The sequence below is a fragment of the Plutella xylostella genome, chromosome 6, assembly GCF_932276165.1.
Source record: "Plutella xylostella chromosome 6, ilPluXylo3.1, whole genome shotgun sequence".
Taxonomy (NCBI): Eukaryota; Metazoa; Arthropoda; class Insecta; order Lepidoptera; family Plutellidae; genus Plutella; species Plutella xylostella.
In genome coordinates this window covers 11,985,269-12,006,430 of record NC_063986.1, presented here as the reverse complement: position 1 = coordinate 12,006,430, position 21,162 = coordinate 11,985,269, and the positions used below count along the sequence as shown (strand labels likewise).

Sequence of the window (21,162 nt, the reverse complement as noted above, 5' to 3'; positions counted from 1 at the left end):
CTTACATTTCTACAAATAATTAATGATTATAAAAACTAAGGACAATGCTCAAATTCTAATCTTAGAGGTGTCAAACTATAAAATTTTGGCAGCGAAAATTTACATCTTCAAGAAGAGTCAAGTTTTATTATAAACAAACAATTAAGGTTTTGACAGCATTAAAATAGAAATTGTGCCTTCAGAATCGACATAAATACCAACTCAACAAGTAGGACTGCATTGTATTTTTAAAATATCTATGTATAGTGTTACCCATGTTACTATTATGTACCTAGTATTTTAATTGTTGATGTATTAATTTAAATTGTTAGTATTACCTATAGAATTAAGCAACCACATTACCATTTTTGTAAATATTATTTCTAGTCTTTTTAATAAGTTAGTACCGAATTTCCGTAGACTGTTAAATACCTATTTTATCATAGAGTATATTGTTATTAATTTATTATTGATGATTGCTTTAAATATTAATTAAGTTACTCAACAAACTGTGATTAATATTATGTTAATGTTATGTTTGGAACACAGAAAATAAAATACATCTTTTAAATCGTATAAAAGTAATTTAATTGAAATGTTTCATTCACAATAAAATTTAATATAAATTATATTACATCTATTTACAAAACAATTACACATTAATGTACCACAGTATACATAACAATATCCCACATTTTATTCATTTCTTTTATTTTAATCATAATTCAATGCACACTTGCACATTTCTATGTACTTTCGCCTATTCAATGTATTGTTTATTGGATTATTTCGGTTACAAACAGTTTATATTCGTAGAAAATCTAAATGGTAATAATTCTTCAGGAAACAATGTAAATAAAATGATCGGTACAACGATATTTGTGTAACATTCGTGGACGCATCCACTTGTGATTGTGGCTCATTGTGGAACTGAAGTGCATACGTTCAACCCCCCTTTTGGGCTCTTGTACTTTTTACACCATTTCTTATTACATACATCTATATCTAAAGAGTAGATTCGATATGTTCAAAATTTTATTTACAAAAACACATCTTCAATGTGCTGAAGAATAGTGTTCACCCTACTAGACACTAAGTACTAATAACTAATAATAATATCACATTTGGAACGTATTCGTTACAATTTAGCATCACTTTCAGTAACGTCCTCTCAGTTTAGCGAAAGCTCGAGTCAATAGTCGACTGTCAGGACGCGCCGGCTTCCAAACAAATGTGTGAGCTTTAGGAAGTAATCATTTACGGCAATATTTATTCATTCTACTAAATTTTGTTTGGAAACCAAGCCCTTGACACACCTTTACGAGTAATATTCAATTACTAACTATCAAAGGATAACAACAAACTTTTCAGTTTGTACCAAAATTACGGTAACTTGTAGGTAACTCTAGTACGTCTAGCTAACACTCGACCCGCGAGATTCGAACAATGAGCTTCTACTATGTACACTAATAAGAAAAGACATTCGAAATTAGGACTATATCTTACCCTAAAGAAGAATACTTCTTAAATTACAAATAAATTAACAATAATCTTAATAGTATTTGAGCAATGACTTCAAATATTGAAGACTCATATTCAAATGGAAATGGACGAGAGAGCATAATGTTGAGCAAATAGTTGTGTGTATTATTATAACAGCTACTATGCACTTGCTGGGCATAGTAATCAAGAGTAAAACGATTTCAATCACCAATAAGAACAAGTACCTATCTAACTAACTGGCAATGACATTTAATAGAGGGCAATCAAAAGTATCCAAGGATCAACTATTTTGAGAATGAACAGGTAAACTACCATCCACGTTGTTATTAGAAAATCATAAAAGCTTTGATTGATCCTTAGAGACTTTAGGTTTCATATCATTGAATCAAGATATAATTACATGACTAACTAAGTCGTATCCTATAGGCAATATTTGCTCGTATAATGTACAGGTAACCTTAATTTCTTATAGGTAGTTGATGTTTTAGTATAATAATAGGTTAATTTGTAAATCATCACTGACACCGCTTTATCCATCGATAGAAAACCTGGTTGTCCAGAAGAAGGGCCTCAATCAGTAAGTATTAGATCAGGTAAATCTGAGTCTTCTTCTCTGATGGCGAGCAGCGAGACGGCTTCCTTAGCCATGTCGTCATCATCCTTGAATGCCTTGTTATCAGACATGTTGATGGCGATGCTGCTCTTCCTCCTTCTGGGTTTGGGGACAACCTCGGGTTCTATCAGGCGGTACTTGGGTCTCAGGAGGCGGTAGAATCCCTGGGCTCCGAGTACGGCCCCGGCGAGGAACAGCAGGACGGTGGCGGTGATGACGAGCGGGGGCGCGATCACGAAGCGCAGCCGCAGCAGCGATAGCACCTCGGGCGGCGCCTCCCGACAGTACTGGAACAACAAATAAAAAATAAACAACAATAGCCAAAAGGGGGTTTTCACAGTAGTATGGTAATTTCCATTGAAATTTGCGTCAATGCACCGTGTTGTTCTAACAATAAAACGTTGTCAGACGATGCCAAAGATCAAGTTGAAAAATTATGTTCTTAAATCTTTATGCAAATTTCTACAGTCTTGTCATGTAGATCGAACGTGTTTTAAATTGCGGCTCAAAGTCCTGTTGGGTACCTATCTTCGTTATTGTAGCTAATGGCAAGAAGAAGCGTAGTATCGTAGCGTTTGACGGTCGAATGGTGTAGTGGTTAGTGACCCTGACTGATATGCCGAAGGTCCCGAGTTCGATTCCCGGTTGTTTAAAGACAAATATTACAAATATGTCGGGTCTTGGGTGTTAATATTAATATGTATCTTTCTATGTATTTGTGTAGATATATCAGCTGTCCGATACCCATATCACAGGCTATGCCTACTTTGAGGTCGGATGGTCGTGTGTGAGATATTTATTCAGTAGTTTTGAGTGGTACTCGGTTGGTACGTACCAGAGAGACCCACATGAGCGGCATGACCTTGTCCTTGAGCGGCTTGGTGATGGGGTTGCCGGCGTTGGTGCGCACCGCGATATTCACCTGGATGTTGGACTGAAGCGACAGGGGCACTCCCGTGTTCTGCAAATTGTTAACTGTACATTAGTTAATGCTCGAAATTTCTAGATATTCTACCAATAGGATACTGCTTAACAAGCAGGAATTAAGAATCCTTTTTGGATGCATGAGAATGAATCATTTTTATAAAATTATTTGTACTGGAGAAAAGACCCATTGGTCTATTGTAGAATCATGAGGAGTGTATGTAAGTGCGAGCTTCGGTCAACGTAACTGCGAGCTTCGTTGACCGGAAATGGTCAGGAGAGATCATCGTCATCATCATGATATGGATGCTCACCGGTTCAATATCCAGGCGGGACTCGTGCTTCTCCGGCTCGGGGGTCATGCCCTCGAAGTGCAGCTTCTGTGCGGGATCTACGTCGATGAAGTGCGGCTTAGATAGCGTGATAGGAAAACCTGCAACCATATTGCACTGTTAGACACTCACATCAACATTATAAACACACTCACGAGCAATGAAAAACTTGATGGAACTTTGTCTTTTCCCGTGAGTGTAAAATAATGTACAATTATGAATCGAAAATAAACAATTAATTAGCATCGAGCAGATCAGAAAAACCGACTGCAGTAATGATTATCCTATTTATAGTATGTTTTTTGCAATACATATAATTAGATATCTTACCATAATAGCAAGAGCTGATGTCTACGAAGCCATTAGGCAGACAGTTTTCGGTACATTTACAGGCGTAAGGGGAAGTGTTGTTGAAAGCATGGCGCTCCATTTGGAATCTGGAAAAGAAATATAGATTTAGTCGTATTTAATAAAATATTCATAATTTTAACTCCAGCGAGATGTCTATACAATAATATTTTACCAGAAATTAGCTTCCGCCTTAGTCTATCTAATGTAGCACATAATAGCTCTGCAGATAAATATAATATTAAAGTACCTTTGAATAGTGAATCCGGAATCGGTCATCATGTCCTTCTGGTAGACGAAGGGGAACACCCGGCACGCCTGCTTCCTGAAGAGGCGGATCTCCTTGTCCTCGAACACCTTCGGGGAGAACATCAGGCCCTCGAACGAACCCTTGATGGTGTTGCACAGCGAACTGGGAACAACGTAACAATCGGTTAATCTATTGGACTTTGAACAGGACAGTATTTACGTTACGTTCAAAAGCTATTCAGCTGGCACCAAGTATAAGCAATAGATAATACGGTATAGAACGTAACCGTATTATCTATTAAAAACACGTTGATTGCGAAATGTTGTTGGATTTGGTGCGAGACCGATGATGATGACGTGAGGTAGGTACGAGTTTCGTCTTTAGTTTATTTGCTTCATTAATATGCCATATCATAAAATCAGGTTCCTAAACCTCATATTTATTTATTAACATGAGAACAGGCTTCATATTTTTTTGCTTAGAATTGCAAAAATTTACACCGGAATCTGTTTATGACGCCAATGAAAACTTAACATACATGCTCATGTTTTTTTATGAAACTAAATGAAATTAGTAGCTTGAATAAACTGGCACTTTGTTACTATCGAAAAACAACAAAAAACAACTAATGTTAATGTTCTAAACTTGGTACCAAGTAATTAGCTTACGTTTACAGATAATAATTAGTAATGATGTATATTTACCTAGTGTTTAAATCCTTGAACCCCTGTTCCACGAGCCCGGCCGAGCCGTCCCACGTCTCGATCTCGAACCTTCTGTGCGTGTCCCGGATCTGCACCTCTGTACCCAGCATCTTCTGACCGTAAAACTGAAACAAACATTTGAACTGGTTAGATAGGTATACCGTTTAGATCATTTAGGTTAGGTTAAATTATAAAAAGCATGATAGGTATTTGCCAAAGTTTTTTCTTGTGAAGAACACTAGGTAACGAAAATGTCCAAAAAATTAATAAATCCTCACCCGATCCATGATGCCGATCTTGCCGAAGTCGATCCAGCCGGGCAGGAAGCGGTTGGCGATGGTGACGATGGGGTCCTGGTAGCCCCACAGGTACTCCTGCGCCGTGATGTTGAGGAACAGCTTGGAGCCGGTCGCGGAGATGGAGTAGTAGGCGCCGAGGTTCGCGATGTAGCCGAGCTTGTCCGCAGCTAACGTGCTGATAGCCTGGATGGAACAAAAGACGATCACATAAAAACAAATGAAGATGAATTAGGTCCAAAAATCCAACGCGTTGTTGGTCTGAGGGAAGCAATATAAGATAAAATAAAAATGAACTAAGAAGGTCTAAAAGTCAATGAACTTGAACGGATAGAGTAACAGCTATTTCTCAATATTGATGTAGTTATGGTGGAAGGCCTTTGGTTTTGGGTTTTGGAATGTGGTCGTGTGTGATTAAAATGATCTAATATGAATAAGTGTTTTACGTTTTAATTACTTTTGTGTAATGGTTATTTGTTCTTTAGCGTTTTACTTGCCGACAGTTTTAGTTTCATCAAGTAAAGTATACATATATGTATGTATACAACTAATACATGACATATAACACAGCAAGATCTTGTCATATAAATCTTGTTTTATTTCTTACATAATATCTTCCCTTACTGATAAAAGTTCGTTCGATTCGTAATGAAGTGTTACTCATTGGCCGTAGTATTATCAGAGTAGTGGACAGTGTTTATTGATTGCACATGTCATGTCTGTGTGACTTGCCACTGCTCCACTGCCAATGTTATTGACTTCGAGTTTAAAAATAATTAGTTGATAGCGGCCATTAGCAAAGTATCGATACTGTTTATTGTTACCGTAATTACTCTTTTGCTTATATTTACTGCATCTATTGTTAACATAGTATCATATTCATAGTATTTGTCTATAAATACATAAAGTTCATTCAATTAATTAATGAGAAAAAAACTGCAAGATTGGTTATTATTGCAGAAAAATATAAATCATGCTAAAATAAAAACAGCAACACCAAATGAAGGCAAAACAATCATAAACAACTCTCGAATATCTAGAGCCAATGACATAACAAGTAGCAACGGAAACGGCGGCCTTCCCATGTCCTTAGACCATCACCCTCGAGCCCGAGCCAGTTTGTGGCCTATTACTGCATCTGGCCAAACTGCGATTATCTAATTCTTGACCCACTAAAGGGCAGATTTGAAAGTTGCTGCATAAAGTTTTGGTAGGACGAAGCATTGGCCTGCTAGACGAAGCTATGGCAAGGTCGCGTGAATAGATTACTCTAGAAGGCAATTTACTATAGACAAGCTATGTATATAGTTAAAATTATGCAGTATAAAAATATGTATTTTTTACGATGTATAATGCCATCTTCAATGTAATTAAAATACTGCTGTCATTAATTAAAAACAGAAGATTGATACTGCGAACCCTATTTCAACACATTTACCCAGTAACGGAAGAAAAATAACATACAACAGATAAGATAAAACTGAAAATTATTTTGGTAGAAAGTAGAGTAAGTCAGTTGAATTCCGGAACTATGTAATAAATAAATAATACTCGTATGTACAAAGTAGTGGCATTTTATCAATGCTTCCACCACTGACGCTGTTTAAAGTTCCCGATGGCTTATTTATGCATTACTCAACAAAGGGTATAAAAAAATTTTAGTGATTATGACTGTATTTTATTATAGAAATGTTGTATACCTATATATCTTTTTATAATGTAGAAGGTACATACATAGTAGGTATTTGTTATATTTATGAAGGGCAGGATTTATCCTCTTTCGGCTTGATCATTGATGAAATTGCGCTATGTCTACTAATTATTACGATAACCTTTCATGTTTCAACGGAGAAGAATTTTGTGAATAATTATTACCTAGTGATGTGATAAGGTATCTACAGTGGCGGATGTTCTATTAGCAACAGTTAGTCAGGGTATAATCATGAAAATTAATTTTCAACTTATACTGACATTCATTTTAAATATTAATAAGTAAATAAAAAAGTGGTTTATAATGTCGAATCTTCAGATGTTTCACAGATTCCAAATTTATTTAATTCCAATAATCATTATTGGTCAGATTCATTCGTAATGGAATGAAGTAGGAGTGAGGGTTATTATTATTATACTGAAGTGATAATCTGTTGTCTAATAACTAATAACATTTTTCTAACCAAATCTCTGGATAGCAGCCGTTGTTTGGCGCCGCGGGTCTTCAGTTGTTTCCGATGCCCATTATAAACACACGATAACCTCCATCCACATTATTAAGTAAACTTATTAACAACGAGGTTACAACAAGCATTAGGTGTTTACTTTTAAGATTACGACTTTTGACTTGAGCTAGACAAATTCAATGATTAAAGACATAACTACGGCGAGGTGCGATAACAAAGTTTCATTCATCATGTTATTTTGAAATATTATTTTACATTATATAGTGCTGTTGTCATTCGAAGATACACTTGGTATTTATTCATCAGCAGTTTTTGGCCTTCTTTATCCATCCTCTTTTGTCTACCTATCTATAATTGCACATCCTTGAGATCTCTCGAGGACTTCTCAAATGGGTTCTCGAGATCTACTCTAATATTCATCATCTCTGAATAGCTTCAACGTATACTCACAATGAGCGCGATGTTGGGCACGTTGAGGTAGACGTCCTTGGTGTGCGCCACGGACTCGTGCGGCAGGAACGTGAGGTTGATGTGCGGCGTCATGCGCAGGCGCCCCGACTCGTGGTCTATGGACATGTTGCGGTTGGTTCTCTTCTCACTGGGGAGAGATGGGTGATGTTAGTTGGTGGATAGAAGGTAGAAGAGAGCGTAATCATTAGCAATCGTCCACTACTGGACACAGGGTGTGAGGAAGAAGCGCCACAGGACTTTGTCATTGGCATAACTCGTTCATCGTCTGGCCATCAGATAGGACAGTTAAATTGAGTCTTTAGAGTTCAAGTACTTTTCTGCCCTTTTTATCCTTAGCGTGTTAGTGGCAATGGCAAACCCTAGAGCTGGACAAGAGTTTGTCACCACGGTGAAAGAATTACCTGCTATTAGGTATATTCAACATTTATGTATCAGATCTCTATTCTTTACATTAAATACAAGCTGGTCCAATCGCCAGTTAACTTCTGTACTCATCTCTATCCTTACAGTAAAAACCAGCTGGTCCAATAACCAGTTGAAAAGTACTCACTTGTACCGGAAGGGTCCGACCTCCGTCATCTTGAGCACGGCGTCGTCGCCGGCGAGGAAGGCGGGGATGTTGGTGTAGTTGTAGATGTACACGTCGCAGTACAGGTCGTACGTGGGGTTCTGCCACATGCGGTACACGAACGAACCCTCGGAGACTCGCAGGTACTGAAAGGAGACTGGAGGTTAGGTTTGGGGAAGAAGGTTTGTACCTATTTGTTTGGAGAAAAAGTTTGGTGGCTGCGGGCTAGGGACACTGGGGGTTAGGATTGGCGGTGAAGGTACTTTGTTGTTCAGAGATGTAGTTTAGGGCAAATCTGGCAATTCATTTGTTTGGAAAGCTGATGGAACATTGCACAAGTACACATGACAGGGGTTAAGGGCTTGTGTACACAAAACTGCGTTGCGACGTCGCATCGCAAAAACCTGCGACAGTACTCAAGTCAAAACAGTCCCGGATTTTTGCAATAGGACCTTAGAATTTTATTGGTTGCTGTCCTTGTGTGTTCTTTTACCAAAACTCGTCCTAGCTATATTTCGAGTGTAGATGATTATGGCTTAGATAGTTTTTGGATGGAGATGGGTTTCCGAGTCACATAATGTAGGTAAACGACAGGAAAATGACGCGAGGAAGGTGTTTGCCAGGGATGTCCATTACCGCGTCGTGCTATAAATATTCATCACTTTAAATCTGCATCCTATAATACTATCTACCTCTATATCTACTTACTCACAAAATTATATAAAGAACTCATATTAGGAACTTCTGATAATAATCAGTTTCTGGAGGACAATTAATTTATTTCCGCCAATAATGTATTCACGTTAAATATTCACATAAATTTAATCGAATTGCAATAATAAACTAGAAAAACACGTGACAAAACATCAATGGAATATCACAAGTGAATTCAGAGCCGCAGCGAATGACTGAGCGAGCTTATTAGTAGATCATTAGAAGATCAAAGGAGATCTAGCGGATTAGTGATTCCACTCAGGATGGGCTGGACCTTGTTTACTGCCAGTGCCAGGTGACTCGTGACACACACACACACATACAGATATACTCTCTCACACACACACATCAGCACACGAAGGCTCTCTCTGCAGGAAACCAACTCTATACCTATCGTTTGCAAAATATGTACAAAATCAACAATACGCGACCAACATTGGCAAATCGCAGTCGATATTGTATTGTAAACACACAAGTGACTGCCTGCCTCGTAATGCTTGTGTGAAATAGTGCCGATATTTGCCGTAGTCTGGACGTCAATTAAGATTTTAAACATACCTACAATTTATAAATAAAAATAATCATTTGAAAGTAATAATAATTGACAACTGAAGTTAACTACTTAACCTAATTATATTTGATACTAATTATGTAATCTTCCTGTTTACACAATTAATAAAAGGAATGCTTCTAGATACTACAGACATTGTTGTTGCCGGATGGATCAAGTAAATATGTTTGTCTCGACTAATCTGGGTGCAGACTCCATTCAGAAGAAAGGATTACTCAATCAATGCGTCTCAATGTCATGGCGGCGTGTTTAGATAATTTAAATAGCATGTTATGAGCATAATTATCTCAAACCAACGTGGTGCGATAAACCCAATACTTAGTAGAATTACTAAACATTTAATAGACCTTGACTTAGATACCACTAGTACAGAGCAGAACTGATGTTAAACATTAATTAACCCGCCAGAGATCAACAAAATTACAAATGTCAAAAATACAGTCAAAATTAATACGTTTGCTTACAGCTGGAAAATAACAAGAGTGCATTTATATGTACACGCTAATCACAACAACCCATAGATGTTGCAACATTCAAAAATACAAAGTTGCTTTTACTATTTTGACCTTCTGTGCATCATCGTGAGGTTTGCAAATGATATCCAATTAAAACTCAGGATAACTGACGGCCCGTCATTTGGCAAATATACCTGCCTACGGTCAGTGCGTTATTTTTGGATACATTTACCTCTCAGTCACCTCGCAGGGGCATCAATGTCTGCCGCCGCCGCCGCCGCAGCCTCGCCGCTAAAATAAACATGTTTCTATCGTGTGACAAATGTCACCACTCGCTAATCCACGCTGCATTGGCTAAGGACGCGCTCGCGCTCGTAAACCTATATAGCACTCGCAAGAACCAACTGCAGTTCGCAATCTTCTCTCAGCGTAATAGACATTACATCACATAGTGCACGTCGCAATAAACGAAAGGCGATCTAAACTTGCATTACTGGTAGTTGCGGCCGCCGCCGATCGGGAATAAGTGCGCGTTTCGCAGTAGTGAGGGGAGCCGCACGTTGCTGCCTAGGAGGGCCACTCTATCTTACGAACAACGAAGTTTGGGATCACTACTTAGCGAACCACGACTCTCGCTGAAGCACTTGTTTCTCCTTTTAGTCAAGCTAAAGTAACCCCCCAGGCTGTGCACGAGACACGCTTGTCCACATAGCTGACCCAGTAAACACACTTCCCGATTTCATGGCTTGCAAAATTGTCCCCGTTAAAAAGTTCACTTTTACTCGGACAACATGTAATTATTAGATCTATCTGCACATGCAAGTACCTAGCTTAGCTGTCACTCTGCTGGTTGCACATCACAAGGGTCAGTGAACCCCAGGTACATAGACCCACACGTGACTGAAACGTGATTTACATGAATGGAGGGTTTCAATTTAAATAGTGGTTGCCTCAGTGTGGTCCATTCACAACATCAGCATAACTCGCGCATTCTCAATTCCTTTTTAGTTGCGACATTTCCGTTTATTTCTTTGTGATAACGTGCTTTTAATTACGAATGAAAAGTACGCCCTCCGTACGATTGTAAACAAACATTAATTACGATTTAAATCCAATCAATCATCATTTGCCATCGTCTTATTGGTCCATACACTGTAATTTGTTAACCTAGCCAAGAAGATGTAGTAATATTCAATTAACAATAGGAGAATATTTTTTTACTAAAACTTATTATTAAAATTTCACGTTGTACATTTACGTACTTAATTCATAGAGTTCTAAGACCTTGTAATAATTTATTAAATTCTATAAAAGTACCTACTTCTACCAAATAGATACTTCGATATTTTGCGTATTGACGAAGATTAATTATTCATGTTTCCTTCAGTACAAATTAAATGACCCACTATGTACCTAGTAAGTTAGTGTATACCAAATTCAGAAATTTATAATGATGATAATTATCCAGAAAAGCCGAGTGATTGTCGCCAAATCTCATCGACCTCATTCGGTATTCCTATTTTACAATAGATGTAAGTACCGCGAGTATTTTTATCAAAATGTCAAAAGTAAGTCAACCTAATAACCGTTATGTTGCCGATAAGTTGGCAATGAAGTTAGGTCACCACAAACATCCTACAGTGCAATAACAATATTTATTATAATATCTATTTCTAGCAGTTTCCAAACAATGAAACTGACCTACTTTGACTTCATTATTAATAATTTATATTAACTTTAGGTAGCGAGTTTATCATCGCTAAGAAAATATTGAATGTGGAAATTAGGAACTTACAAAACCTAGCTCCCCCTTTTTGCGAAGGATTTAAAATAACCGGCACCCCACTGCGTGTGCCACATGAAAGTAGGAGACAACCTTTCGCATTTTTTATATGAATGAGATACCTAGTATTTATTTTAACTGTTAGAATGCGGATTTTAATATAATGTACGCCGTTGGAAAATAATTTAAATAAATAAGAAAACTAGAAACCGTTTCGTCCTAAACTGATGGATCTGGGTCGCCGGCGCCGTGCGTCACTAAAACTACTTAAAAATTAAAAAAAAAATAATGTATGCATACATATTCGTTAGTTTTCCTATCAGATTATAACATTATGCTAAATAGCAAAATCGGCTTAATTTTTCAAATTATATCATACAAAGAAGCGGACTTCCAATAACGTCATCTAAATACATCATTGAAGTGAAATAACGAGTTTGAAATTGGGCAATGTCCTGTTGGCGCTCGCCGGCCTTGTGGGACTGTTTACACCAAAAATGCGTTTCCATTTGCATAGGACCTTTTATCTATCGAGTGTCGAACACCGAGCGGCGGCGGCGGCGGCGGCGGCGGCGGCGGCGGAGGCTTCAAGGGAGGTCAAGTTCAAGACACGGAGAAAAAAAAATCATGGTGTATGATGTACGCACGCAGTATGATGAACGTAAGAAGGTATTTTTTAGATGTTTCTATAAGAACTAATTATTAATGTAAATTATTGAACCCATGAGGAAACATTGATGCCAAGACAAAAAGTGATGAACCTGATTCTCAATTATTTTATTGATACGTACAAAGATAATTGCTTCAAGTTATCGAAATATGTGGCGTAGCGTTGTGTTTCATACATGGTATTGTAGACTGGTTCTACGGTAACAGAAGAACAATAGAACGGGTCTAGGGTCAGGGTGCGCCGGAGGTACATTTACAAAAAAAAAAAAAAAACCACTCAGCTCTTATTTTGTTGAACTGATAATGTTTTTACATACAATTTACAATTCACAGCTTTTTGGCTTTGTTTTCGTGATACACCATCTTGTCCATATATTATTAATCAAATTAACAGATGAACGATGAACGTTTGAAGATTTTCTTACCCAGTTGGTGATCCGCTCGAGCGGGCTGACGGTTGCCATGACGACGGCCACCACGAGGAGAAGCGTGCCGTACACCAGCGGGATCACCGACTCTGAAATGTTCAGTAAATTGTGAAAATATGTCCAGAAATGGAAGATTCCAGGCTTGTGATGATGATGATGAAAATTTTTGTGAGGGCTGAACACAGTCAAAAGATAGACAGAATTATTTTCAATGGTGCAGCTCATTATAGCATCATAGTGTCAAAATGAACTCACTCATGGAGACCAATTAAATGTGGTAATTTCATAAATATCTGTCCCATAGTCTACTTTTGATTAGATACTTTCAGGAGTTATATAAAAGAAGTAACTTACGTCTCCTCTCTATAGTAAAATTCTGTATTTTGACGATGGAGATCCGTCCCTTACTGGACATCCGTTGTATGGTCATCGTGACGTCTGCTTCTAGCTATTACACATCTGAAACAAATATTTACAAGTTAATTACATCATTTTACTCAAACTGCATCATCGGATTATCTCTCTTTCTCTCTGGCTACTATTAGAGCACAGTAAACAATAATAAATAATAATAATTATTATGTTGATACATGTGATTATTATATTTTCACAAATTGCATATCAACACCCTAGCCTAGACCCTAGTGCAAATACCTATCTTTGAAAAAATATCTGCCCGGCCAGGAATCGAACCCGGGACCTTCGGCTGGTCGTAGCTACGTCTATGCGGATAACGTCTTCGAAAATGGGAATCCCATGCACAGTGTACGAGTTCATAAACATGGAACCATAGAATTATTACCCATTCTTATGTAAATGCAGTTAACTAAACATGATCCTCTTTGATGTAGCAAAAAATAATTATAATGTTACTTAAGAACAACAATAATTAGGTGTAATAAAATGAATTCATCATTAGTTACAATGAAAATAATTGCAATGGAAGTGTACGATTATTTTCCCATAACTTTTAAGTTTTTCCTACGGTTTATCTTCTTTGTAAGTGACACAGGTATAGTTCTGCTTTTTGCTTAGTAAGTACATAATGTACCTAATGTCATTTTAATAACATTGTAAACAATATTGTTTTTGTTTCAGCTCACAGTTTGAACTGTGCAATTATGCAGAAAACTTCCAGTTTTTGTTATTAACTACAAAGTTGCTGGTGGCTATATACAGTCACATGTTTTATGTTAGAAAAAAGGCTCAGTGATTGTAATCACATTGAGTGATTAACTAACCTTTCCCCTTCAGTGTAGATCTGTTATAATAAGCAGGTATTAACTTCAACGTGATATAATTTACATTAAACGAATTAGTTACAAGATTTTATGTAAGTATAAATCTAACGCCTAGGTTATGTGGGATCAACCATTTTTTTCCATCTGAACTACCAATTTTTTCCCATGATATACCATTAGAATTGAACATAATATTATGTATATGTATGTATAAATGAATCTTATTTAGTAAGTGTTTAAAGTTAGATATTTTTTTGCTCGGTCCTTCAGTTCTTCGTTACTACGTCGTGTTGTGGTGGCGATGTCTCTACTTCTATTATTTCGGACACTTGATTGCGGCCGCGGGGTCACGTCTGCGGGTCACAGTGGCTCAAACGCTCTATTTTTTTATCTACTACATTACACTTACTCACTCAATACGTATAATTAATGGACAGTTGGACACCATGTGTAGTAAAAAATATACTTGATATATGATAATGATTTTAAATAGTACTAAAGTCCCTTACATACCTACCTATGATGGTATTTACTTCAGTTATTACAAGATTCATTCTAGCTATCGTTTATGTGGTGCCTAGATTGATAAATAAACAAAAAAACCCATGAATAAGTGAGGGTAATAAGTGCGCATAATTTAAAATGTTTAATTACTTTGTCAAAGCTTAAATTCTTGCACGTGTAAAGAAGCCGGTTATTTAAATATAATCTTACACCTACTAATAGTTAAAAAAAAAACCTAATGAAGTACGAATCTATGGGACCAACAATTTGCGTTATGAATTATTACAATGACATTTTGAAGTACCTCATGATATAGGATTTATAATTATTCCACGTGGTACAGTGAAGAACACATCGCATGGGAAATTTTGTGCGAGTTTCTTTAATTTATCTGGAAGTGACTGAACCAATATTATCAAATAACTATGAATAAAATCAATGTATCACTGAACTTTTAATAAAGTTGTACAGTAAAATTATAATAAAATTATAATTCGCCATTCGGATTCAATAACACAAATCACAAGAAAGGAGAATGTTTTGTATCTCAAGCGATATAAGTTTAGTCATGGCGCGAAACTCGAAACAGTTCGCAGAGAGTCAGTACATCTGTGATCGCTGCACATCACTAGATGGATGGGGACTGGAGACACAGGATGTGAGGTCGAGTCTGGAAGGTCACAGTAGATGACGCCGGCCGGAGTGCGCCGTATGAACACTGCACAAAGCTAATCTTCTCTGCAAACTTTAAGGGAAGGCCCGCGGATATCCGATTCAATATTGATTCACTGTTTGCTTTAGCTTCATTAGCAATAAAATGCTGACTTTTAATTGTGTTTGAGTTGATGTGTAAATACGCTTAGCGGTAACCTTGGACATTGTTATATCAGACGTAGACTTGCCTACGCCTGGTATGCAGAGTTGTGATGATGCGCGCACGCAGCCAGTCTATACGATATAGATAATGAATACTTAGCCTAGGCTTAGTAAATGCAATTATATTAAATTCGTGAATAGTCCTTGATATTTTAATTTCAAGATCTATTTATTCATGTAGTATACTTATAAGATAAAATGTTTATAAATGTTTGTTATCTTTATTTACTTATCAATATTTATATTAGTTTATACGCCTCATTCCTATTATCATCCTTCATAATATTGTAATATTTATAGATACTGAAAACGAAAAAAAAATGAATAGGTACATATCCCGAAAATATAATTATATTTTTCTTGCTTTGAGAATAGCAACATGAAAAAATATTTTAGATGTGAAGATATTTCTATAAAATGTTTATGTAATATTTAGTGATTTAATTTTAAGTTGATTAAGAAATAAATAAAATAAAATAAAATAAATAGGCTGATAAAAACAGTCAGTCGATTAATACTTTAACCAGCAGTGGTCAAAATATGGCCAATATGATTTGAACGCTGTTTTAACTATTCTTATCAGGTAAGTACCTCAAATATTACGTATTATGAGTAAAAAGTTAAAACCGTTAAGTAATTACACAACAATTATAATAATAAAATAATAAACTAAAAAAATAATTCACTAATGCTGTATAATCCTCGTAATAATTATATGTATATTTGCAAAAAATATGAACAGTTAGTCATACGTAAGAGATCCTTAACATTGTATACATGTATGTATATGACTAAGCAGAATTTTTGAGGTGTTAATAAGAATTTAAACGAATATAAATACAGGGGTTTTTCTATTTAGTGTATTAATTATTTATAAGTAAATATGCCCACGCGCTTTCAAGTGTTTCCGTGGAAATTGAGATTCTTCTCTATCCTTCCTCCTGTCCTTTCATCCTGTTTTTTACACATAAGTACTTAAATATTTTGAGAGTGGAATTGGCTTAGATTGTTATTTAAATAAATAAAATATAAAATAAATATGTGGGGACATCTCACACACGGCCATCCGACCCCAAGCTAGGCAGAACCTGTGTTATGGGTGTCAGACAGCTGATATATCTACACAAATACATAGATAGATAGATACTAAATATAAATATCAACACCCAAGACCCGAGTACAAATATCTGTCTTTAAACAAATATCTGCCCCAGCCGGGAATCGAATTTGAATGAATCACTTACTAGAATTAAATTATTTGATTTGTATGATTCGTATTATTTGTATTTTTTATTCTGTTCTTACATATTATTTTGTTCCAGGATAATCATAGATCTTATAGGTACTTACTACTAAACTATATAAGTATTTGAAATGGAATATACGTAAGTTAATTACTCATGTATTCAGAATTATTTGGATGTTGTTAGGTATAAGTACCTATGTTTACATGTTTTATTTTTTAATTTAATATGTATACAAATAGATTATACCTACAAGTACTTTTAGAAATTAAATTAGTGTTCGTATTTATGGCAGTACCTATGAATATACATATTTAGTGGAATGTAAAATTAAAATAACCTTGTGTTTAAAGTTTGCGGTTTTCGTTGTATTCTAAGTAAGTATGATATCAGCATTATAATAAATTAAACAAACATAATATATCGTTGACAACAATCAGGTCCTTATTTGTATGAATAATGACTCCTTCTATGACTGAGTGTGTTCAGTGTTCTGAGTAGCACCACGGTGCTGCTGGAGCATTTAATATAAATACAATTTTATTTGAGTGAAACTATAACGTAATTAGTTATATTGTTATGTGTATGTTACGGCTGGTTGCAAACGGGGTGTTGACATAGTGATAACAAGACAAAGATAAATCTAAGGTTGTAATTTCATAATTAGTTACTGGCTCAAACAATTAAGGCTCAACTATATACTGTCTACTTGTCTAGTTTTATGAAAATCGGATAGTCAATAAATCCCATCAAAAATACACTACATTATGCATCTCATTATATTCCTGCCTAGGGTTCTAGAAAAATAAGAAAGTTTACTCTGTTTTAAAAGTAATTGATTGTTTATATTGACCCTAAAGTATATTAGAGTTTGTCATCGTGCTATTTATAATTAGTAATATTTTTATGTATTATAATTATTAGAATCATTCGCTCAAATCTAACAGCTTTGTCATTATGAATGTATACATATGGGTATTTGGGTACTCACTATCACTCATTAGACGTTTGTAATTAGATACAAGAATTAGAAATGAATGTTTGTTTACATAAACTAATTAGGTTGTAATATCTTATCATTGAAAAAATACTTGAAAATTTACATTTTAGTTAATTTATGCCATTTCATGAAAGTTCATTTTTCTATCTTACTTAAGTTAAAGATGAGCTTTCGTGAAATGGCATATTTTTCACCGTTACTTCGGTTCATGAATAAATAGGTATACCTAGTAATGTGTTCTGGACCGAATTTCCAGCACAGCTGCTAATAATTGTTTTGATTGAAATTTTGATTACAGTGGCTAACACAATACATTATAACGACAACTTAAGCATAACTTGACTATGGCTACTGGCTATTAGCTGAATTGTCGTTGAGTAACACTTAGGTAGATTTAATGAAATGAGCACTCTCTGTTCCATCACTCTGATATCTCAAAACCGAATGGGACGGATGCCCCGGTGAACAGAGCTAAGCGCAATATCGATCGTTTTCGGGCCATCCAAAATCGTGGATCATGACTGTGTATGACTAGAATTTTATCCTTACCAAATTTTATGGCACCACAGTTTAAGAAAAAGGAACTAATGGTATTGAATCAGAGCTTCTACCACTTGAAAATAAAGGCAGTTACTCGTACAGTAACTTATAAAGGTAATTGAAGGTGTAAATATTAATTTAAATATTTCTATGTATATATTGCATGAGTACTAGGGCATCATAGAGATGTAGGTGATCGTGACCTCCGCGCCGCCGCCGGTCGGACGTGTGCCTTCCACAAACAACGCTCAGGGCTGAGTCTCCCGCAGCCGACATCACGCCTCACTACCACAGTTCAACGTCCATCGCTCGGCGTGCATCCTTTTGTTATTTATTGGTATAAAACATTGTGAAGTTTCTGAGCAATGTATGTCAAATTGTAATAATTAAAGAGCAATAGTGTTAATATGAAAGTCAGCCCTAAGAGAGGCATGCAAGCACGTGTGCATTCACGTTTAAAATGTAATCGTTCACTGATACCAGGTGCTTGATACCAGCGAGTAGATAAATAGATGTTACTGACACCTTCAGTTGAATCTTTGCAGTTTCGTCACAGTACTTATGTGTTTAATTTTAGAAAATATAATGTATATTATCTCCGTCTATTAGCGATAACACTGAATTTTAGTTACAATGTGAGGCTTTTATAATTTAGACAAATTCATATGCGAAGGTTTTTATGTTTTATTTAAATACATAGCATTAAAATTTAAAGTAAAATGATCACTCCGTCCTCGACCTATTATTGAGATATTTGTGGCTTTGTTATTTTAAATATTTGAACTAGCTACACCTAGTAGACCTGTTATTCTAATTTCTGTTTCCCGTAGTAACAACAATTATTTTATAAGCTAGTAAATAATAAATTAATTTTATTAATACGTTTATGTACCTAATATAAATAAAATTAAAGTTTGTTGGCTATTGTTTTCTATATTTTTGTGAAATAGTGACAGGCATAATTTTATTATCAATCGGCATGAGGGTAGTAACCATTTTATTTTTATTAATAATATTATGTTAATTAAATTTTAATCAACGTCACCAAAACAATTCCCCCTTGCTTAAAAAAGATAAGCAACAAAAAAATAAAAAAACAAAAAAACATACCCAAAAAAAAACAAAAACAGCTGAAACTTCAAAACTTCAGTTTTGGGCACACACTGAACACATCCAAGTCACTTGTGTCCCTGGTCCTCACAGTGCACTACACTAGCGGCGCGGCCGTGGCGTGTCGGAGCCGTGTCGTGTCTGTCCCGTGTCGTGTCTGTTCCGTGTCAGCGCAGTGTGCGCGCGCGGGTTGTGTTTAGTTACTGCGGCCGCCACGGGGGAGATATCCTATATAACCGGCGTGAAGAACTGATTTCACGTGTGGTGCAAGTGAGAGCGACGAGCGGTCGGTGGAGGGAGGATGGTATGAACCAGGTAATAAACATTGAGGTAGCTTCTTTCAATAAATTTCTCATTGTAGTGAAATTATTAATCTGATTAAAAGTTTATGTGCGACTTTTAAGACGACGCAAACACCGATGGTTGTTTTGATTTATGTTTAATTATTTATGTATTTTACCTAGAAACAGTTTAATTGATTAGATCAGTTTACCATTATTTTTTCATTAACAGCAGTGAGTATTTTTGGAAATATAAAGAAAATGTACCTATGACGTCTCTGATAGTGTGCCTAAAAATAACAATAATACTAAACAAATTCAAAATACCTACCTACTTACATTCCACCATCAAGATATCTTATTTATTTTGAACTTTACTGAGTATCATTACATCCTATCGAAGCCTTCACCAGTCTCAGCACAGTCCTTGCCCGCCCGCGCTCGTGTCTCGCGCCGCACCCGTCTTTCGTCTGGCGATTATCGGATGTTATTTTTTGTTGGTGTTCGTTACATCTCAGTGACGCAGGAGACTGGATTCGAACCTGCGACCGCCGCGGACCCACCCCTCATTAGCATACGGAACGTGGCACTAATCGCTAATTCAGTTTTCTCATGCGATTTTTTTATGTGCCGTAAGAACACCACAACCGCTGCTGTTATCTAGCGCTGGTTTAGGAAAGTTCAGTTAGGCTATTCATCTTTCCGGTTATTCGGTATCACGGTGTAGTGTAGATATATGAAATAATACATCTATTTTTCTTTAAATTCTGTAGCTTTTCATTGTAATTTTTATCATTATATAGTAATGCGTACAAAGAAAACTTTTTTGTTCGTTAATTTATTTTTTCTAGTAAGTAAGTACATAAACAATGTGTTTTCATAAAAGTAAGAAAATTGAGAACGCATTTTCAACATTAAATAAAACAAATAGGTCTGGCTTGATCGGGGCCCAGGATCTTCGGCTCTATATAGATAGGAAAGAAACTTCCGTATGCCTTCACTTCAGGATTTCAAAGTTATACTGCGTAGGCAGCTAAGCAGTCATTATCAACATGATGCATATGCGTGAACGGAGCCTCCTGGAATGATCAACGTTCCTGTACCTTATAGGTAGGCACATGCAGGGCATTCTCGACAGTCAGCGACTAACAACTAAATATTTTGACTGGTTTATCCTTTTCAGGGGTGAAAAGCCTTATTTCAGCCCTAGCGTTTGTCACCTACACACTGAGAAGATCATTGGCAAATTATCGTTCATTGCTGGACATAAGCCACTCCCAAGTATCGTCACGTACTCTCCTCGGCCTACCTCATACAATCACTAACTACCACCTGTAAGCCACCTAAGGTAATCTGATAAGGTAAATAAGGGGCTGGACGGCACCCACGTTCGAAACAAAAGTAGGTAAGCAATAGAAGGTGCTAATGTGTTTCTTGTAAAACATAAACTTTAGTGCATACAACAGGCATTGTCTTCTAGCCAACCTGTAAAGGTTATGTGAATAAATCAACGTAATTGGGGTGGTAAAACCATGACAACTCAGGCTGAAACATTCCTCTGTGGATGACGCACGAGGTACA

At 36.3% G+C, this 21,162-nt stretch overlaps 1 protein-coding gene across 1 annotated transcript; it reads right to left on the bottom strand.

Moving 5' to 3' along the window:
* Positions 1-543: 543 nt before the first annotated feature.
* On the bottom strand, positions 544-19,521 carry LOC105393564 (scavenger receptor class B member 1). Its single transcript, XM_038119915.2, has 12 exons — positions 19,301-19,521; positions 13,140-13,244; positions 12,783-12,874; positions 8,148-8,311; positions 7,577-7,724; positions 4,932-5,135; positions 4,654-4,778; positions 3,950-4,111; positions 3,682-3,788; positions 3,334-3,452; positions 2,931-3,056; positions 544-2,382 (listed from the first exon to the last, which is right to left on the bottom strand). The coding sequence occupies exons 2-12, from the start codon at positions 13,213-13,215 to the stop codon at positions 2,053-2,055; spliced, it is 1,653 nt and encodes a 550-aa protein (XP_037975843.1). The 5' UTR covers positions 13,216-13,244; positions 19,301-19,521; the 3' UTR covers positions 544-2,052.
* Positions 19,522-21,162: the final 1,641 nt, after the last annotated feature.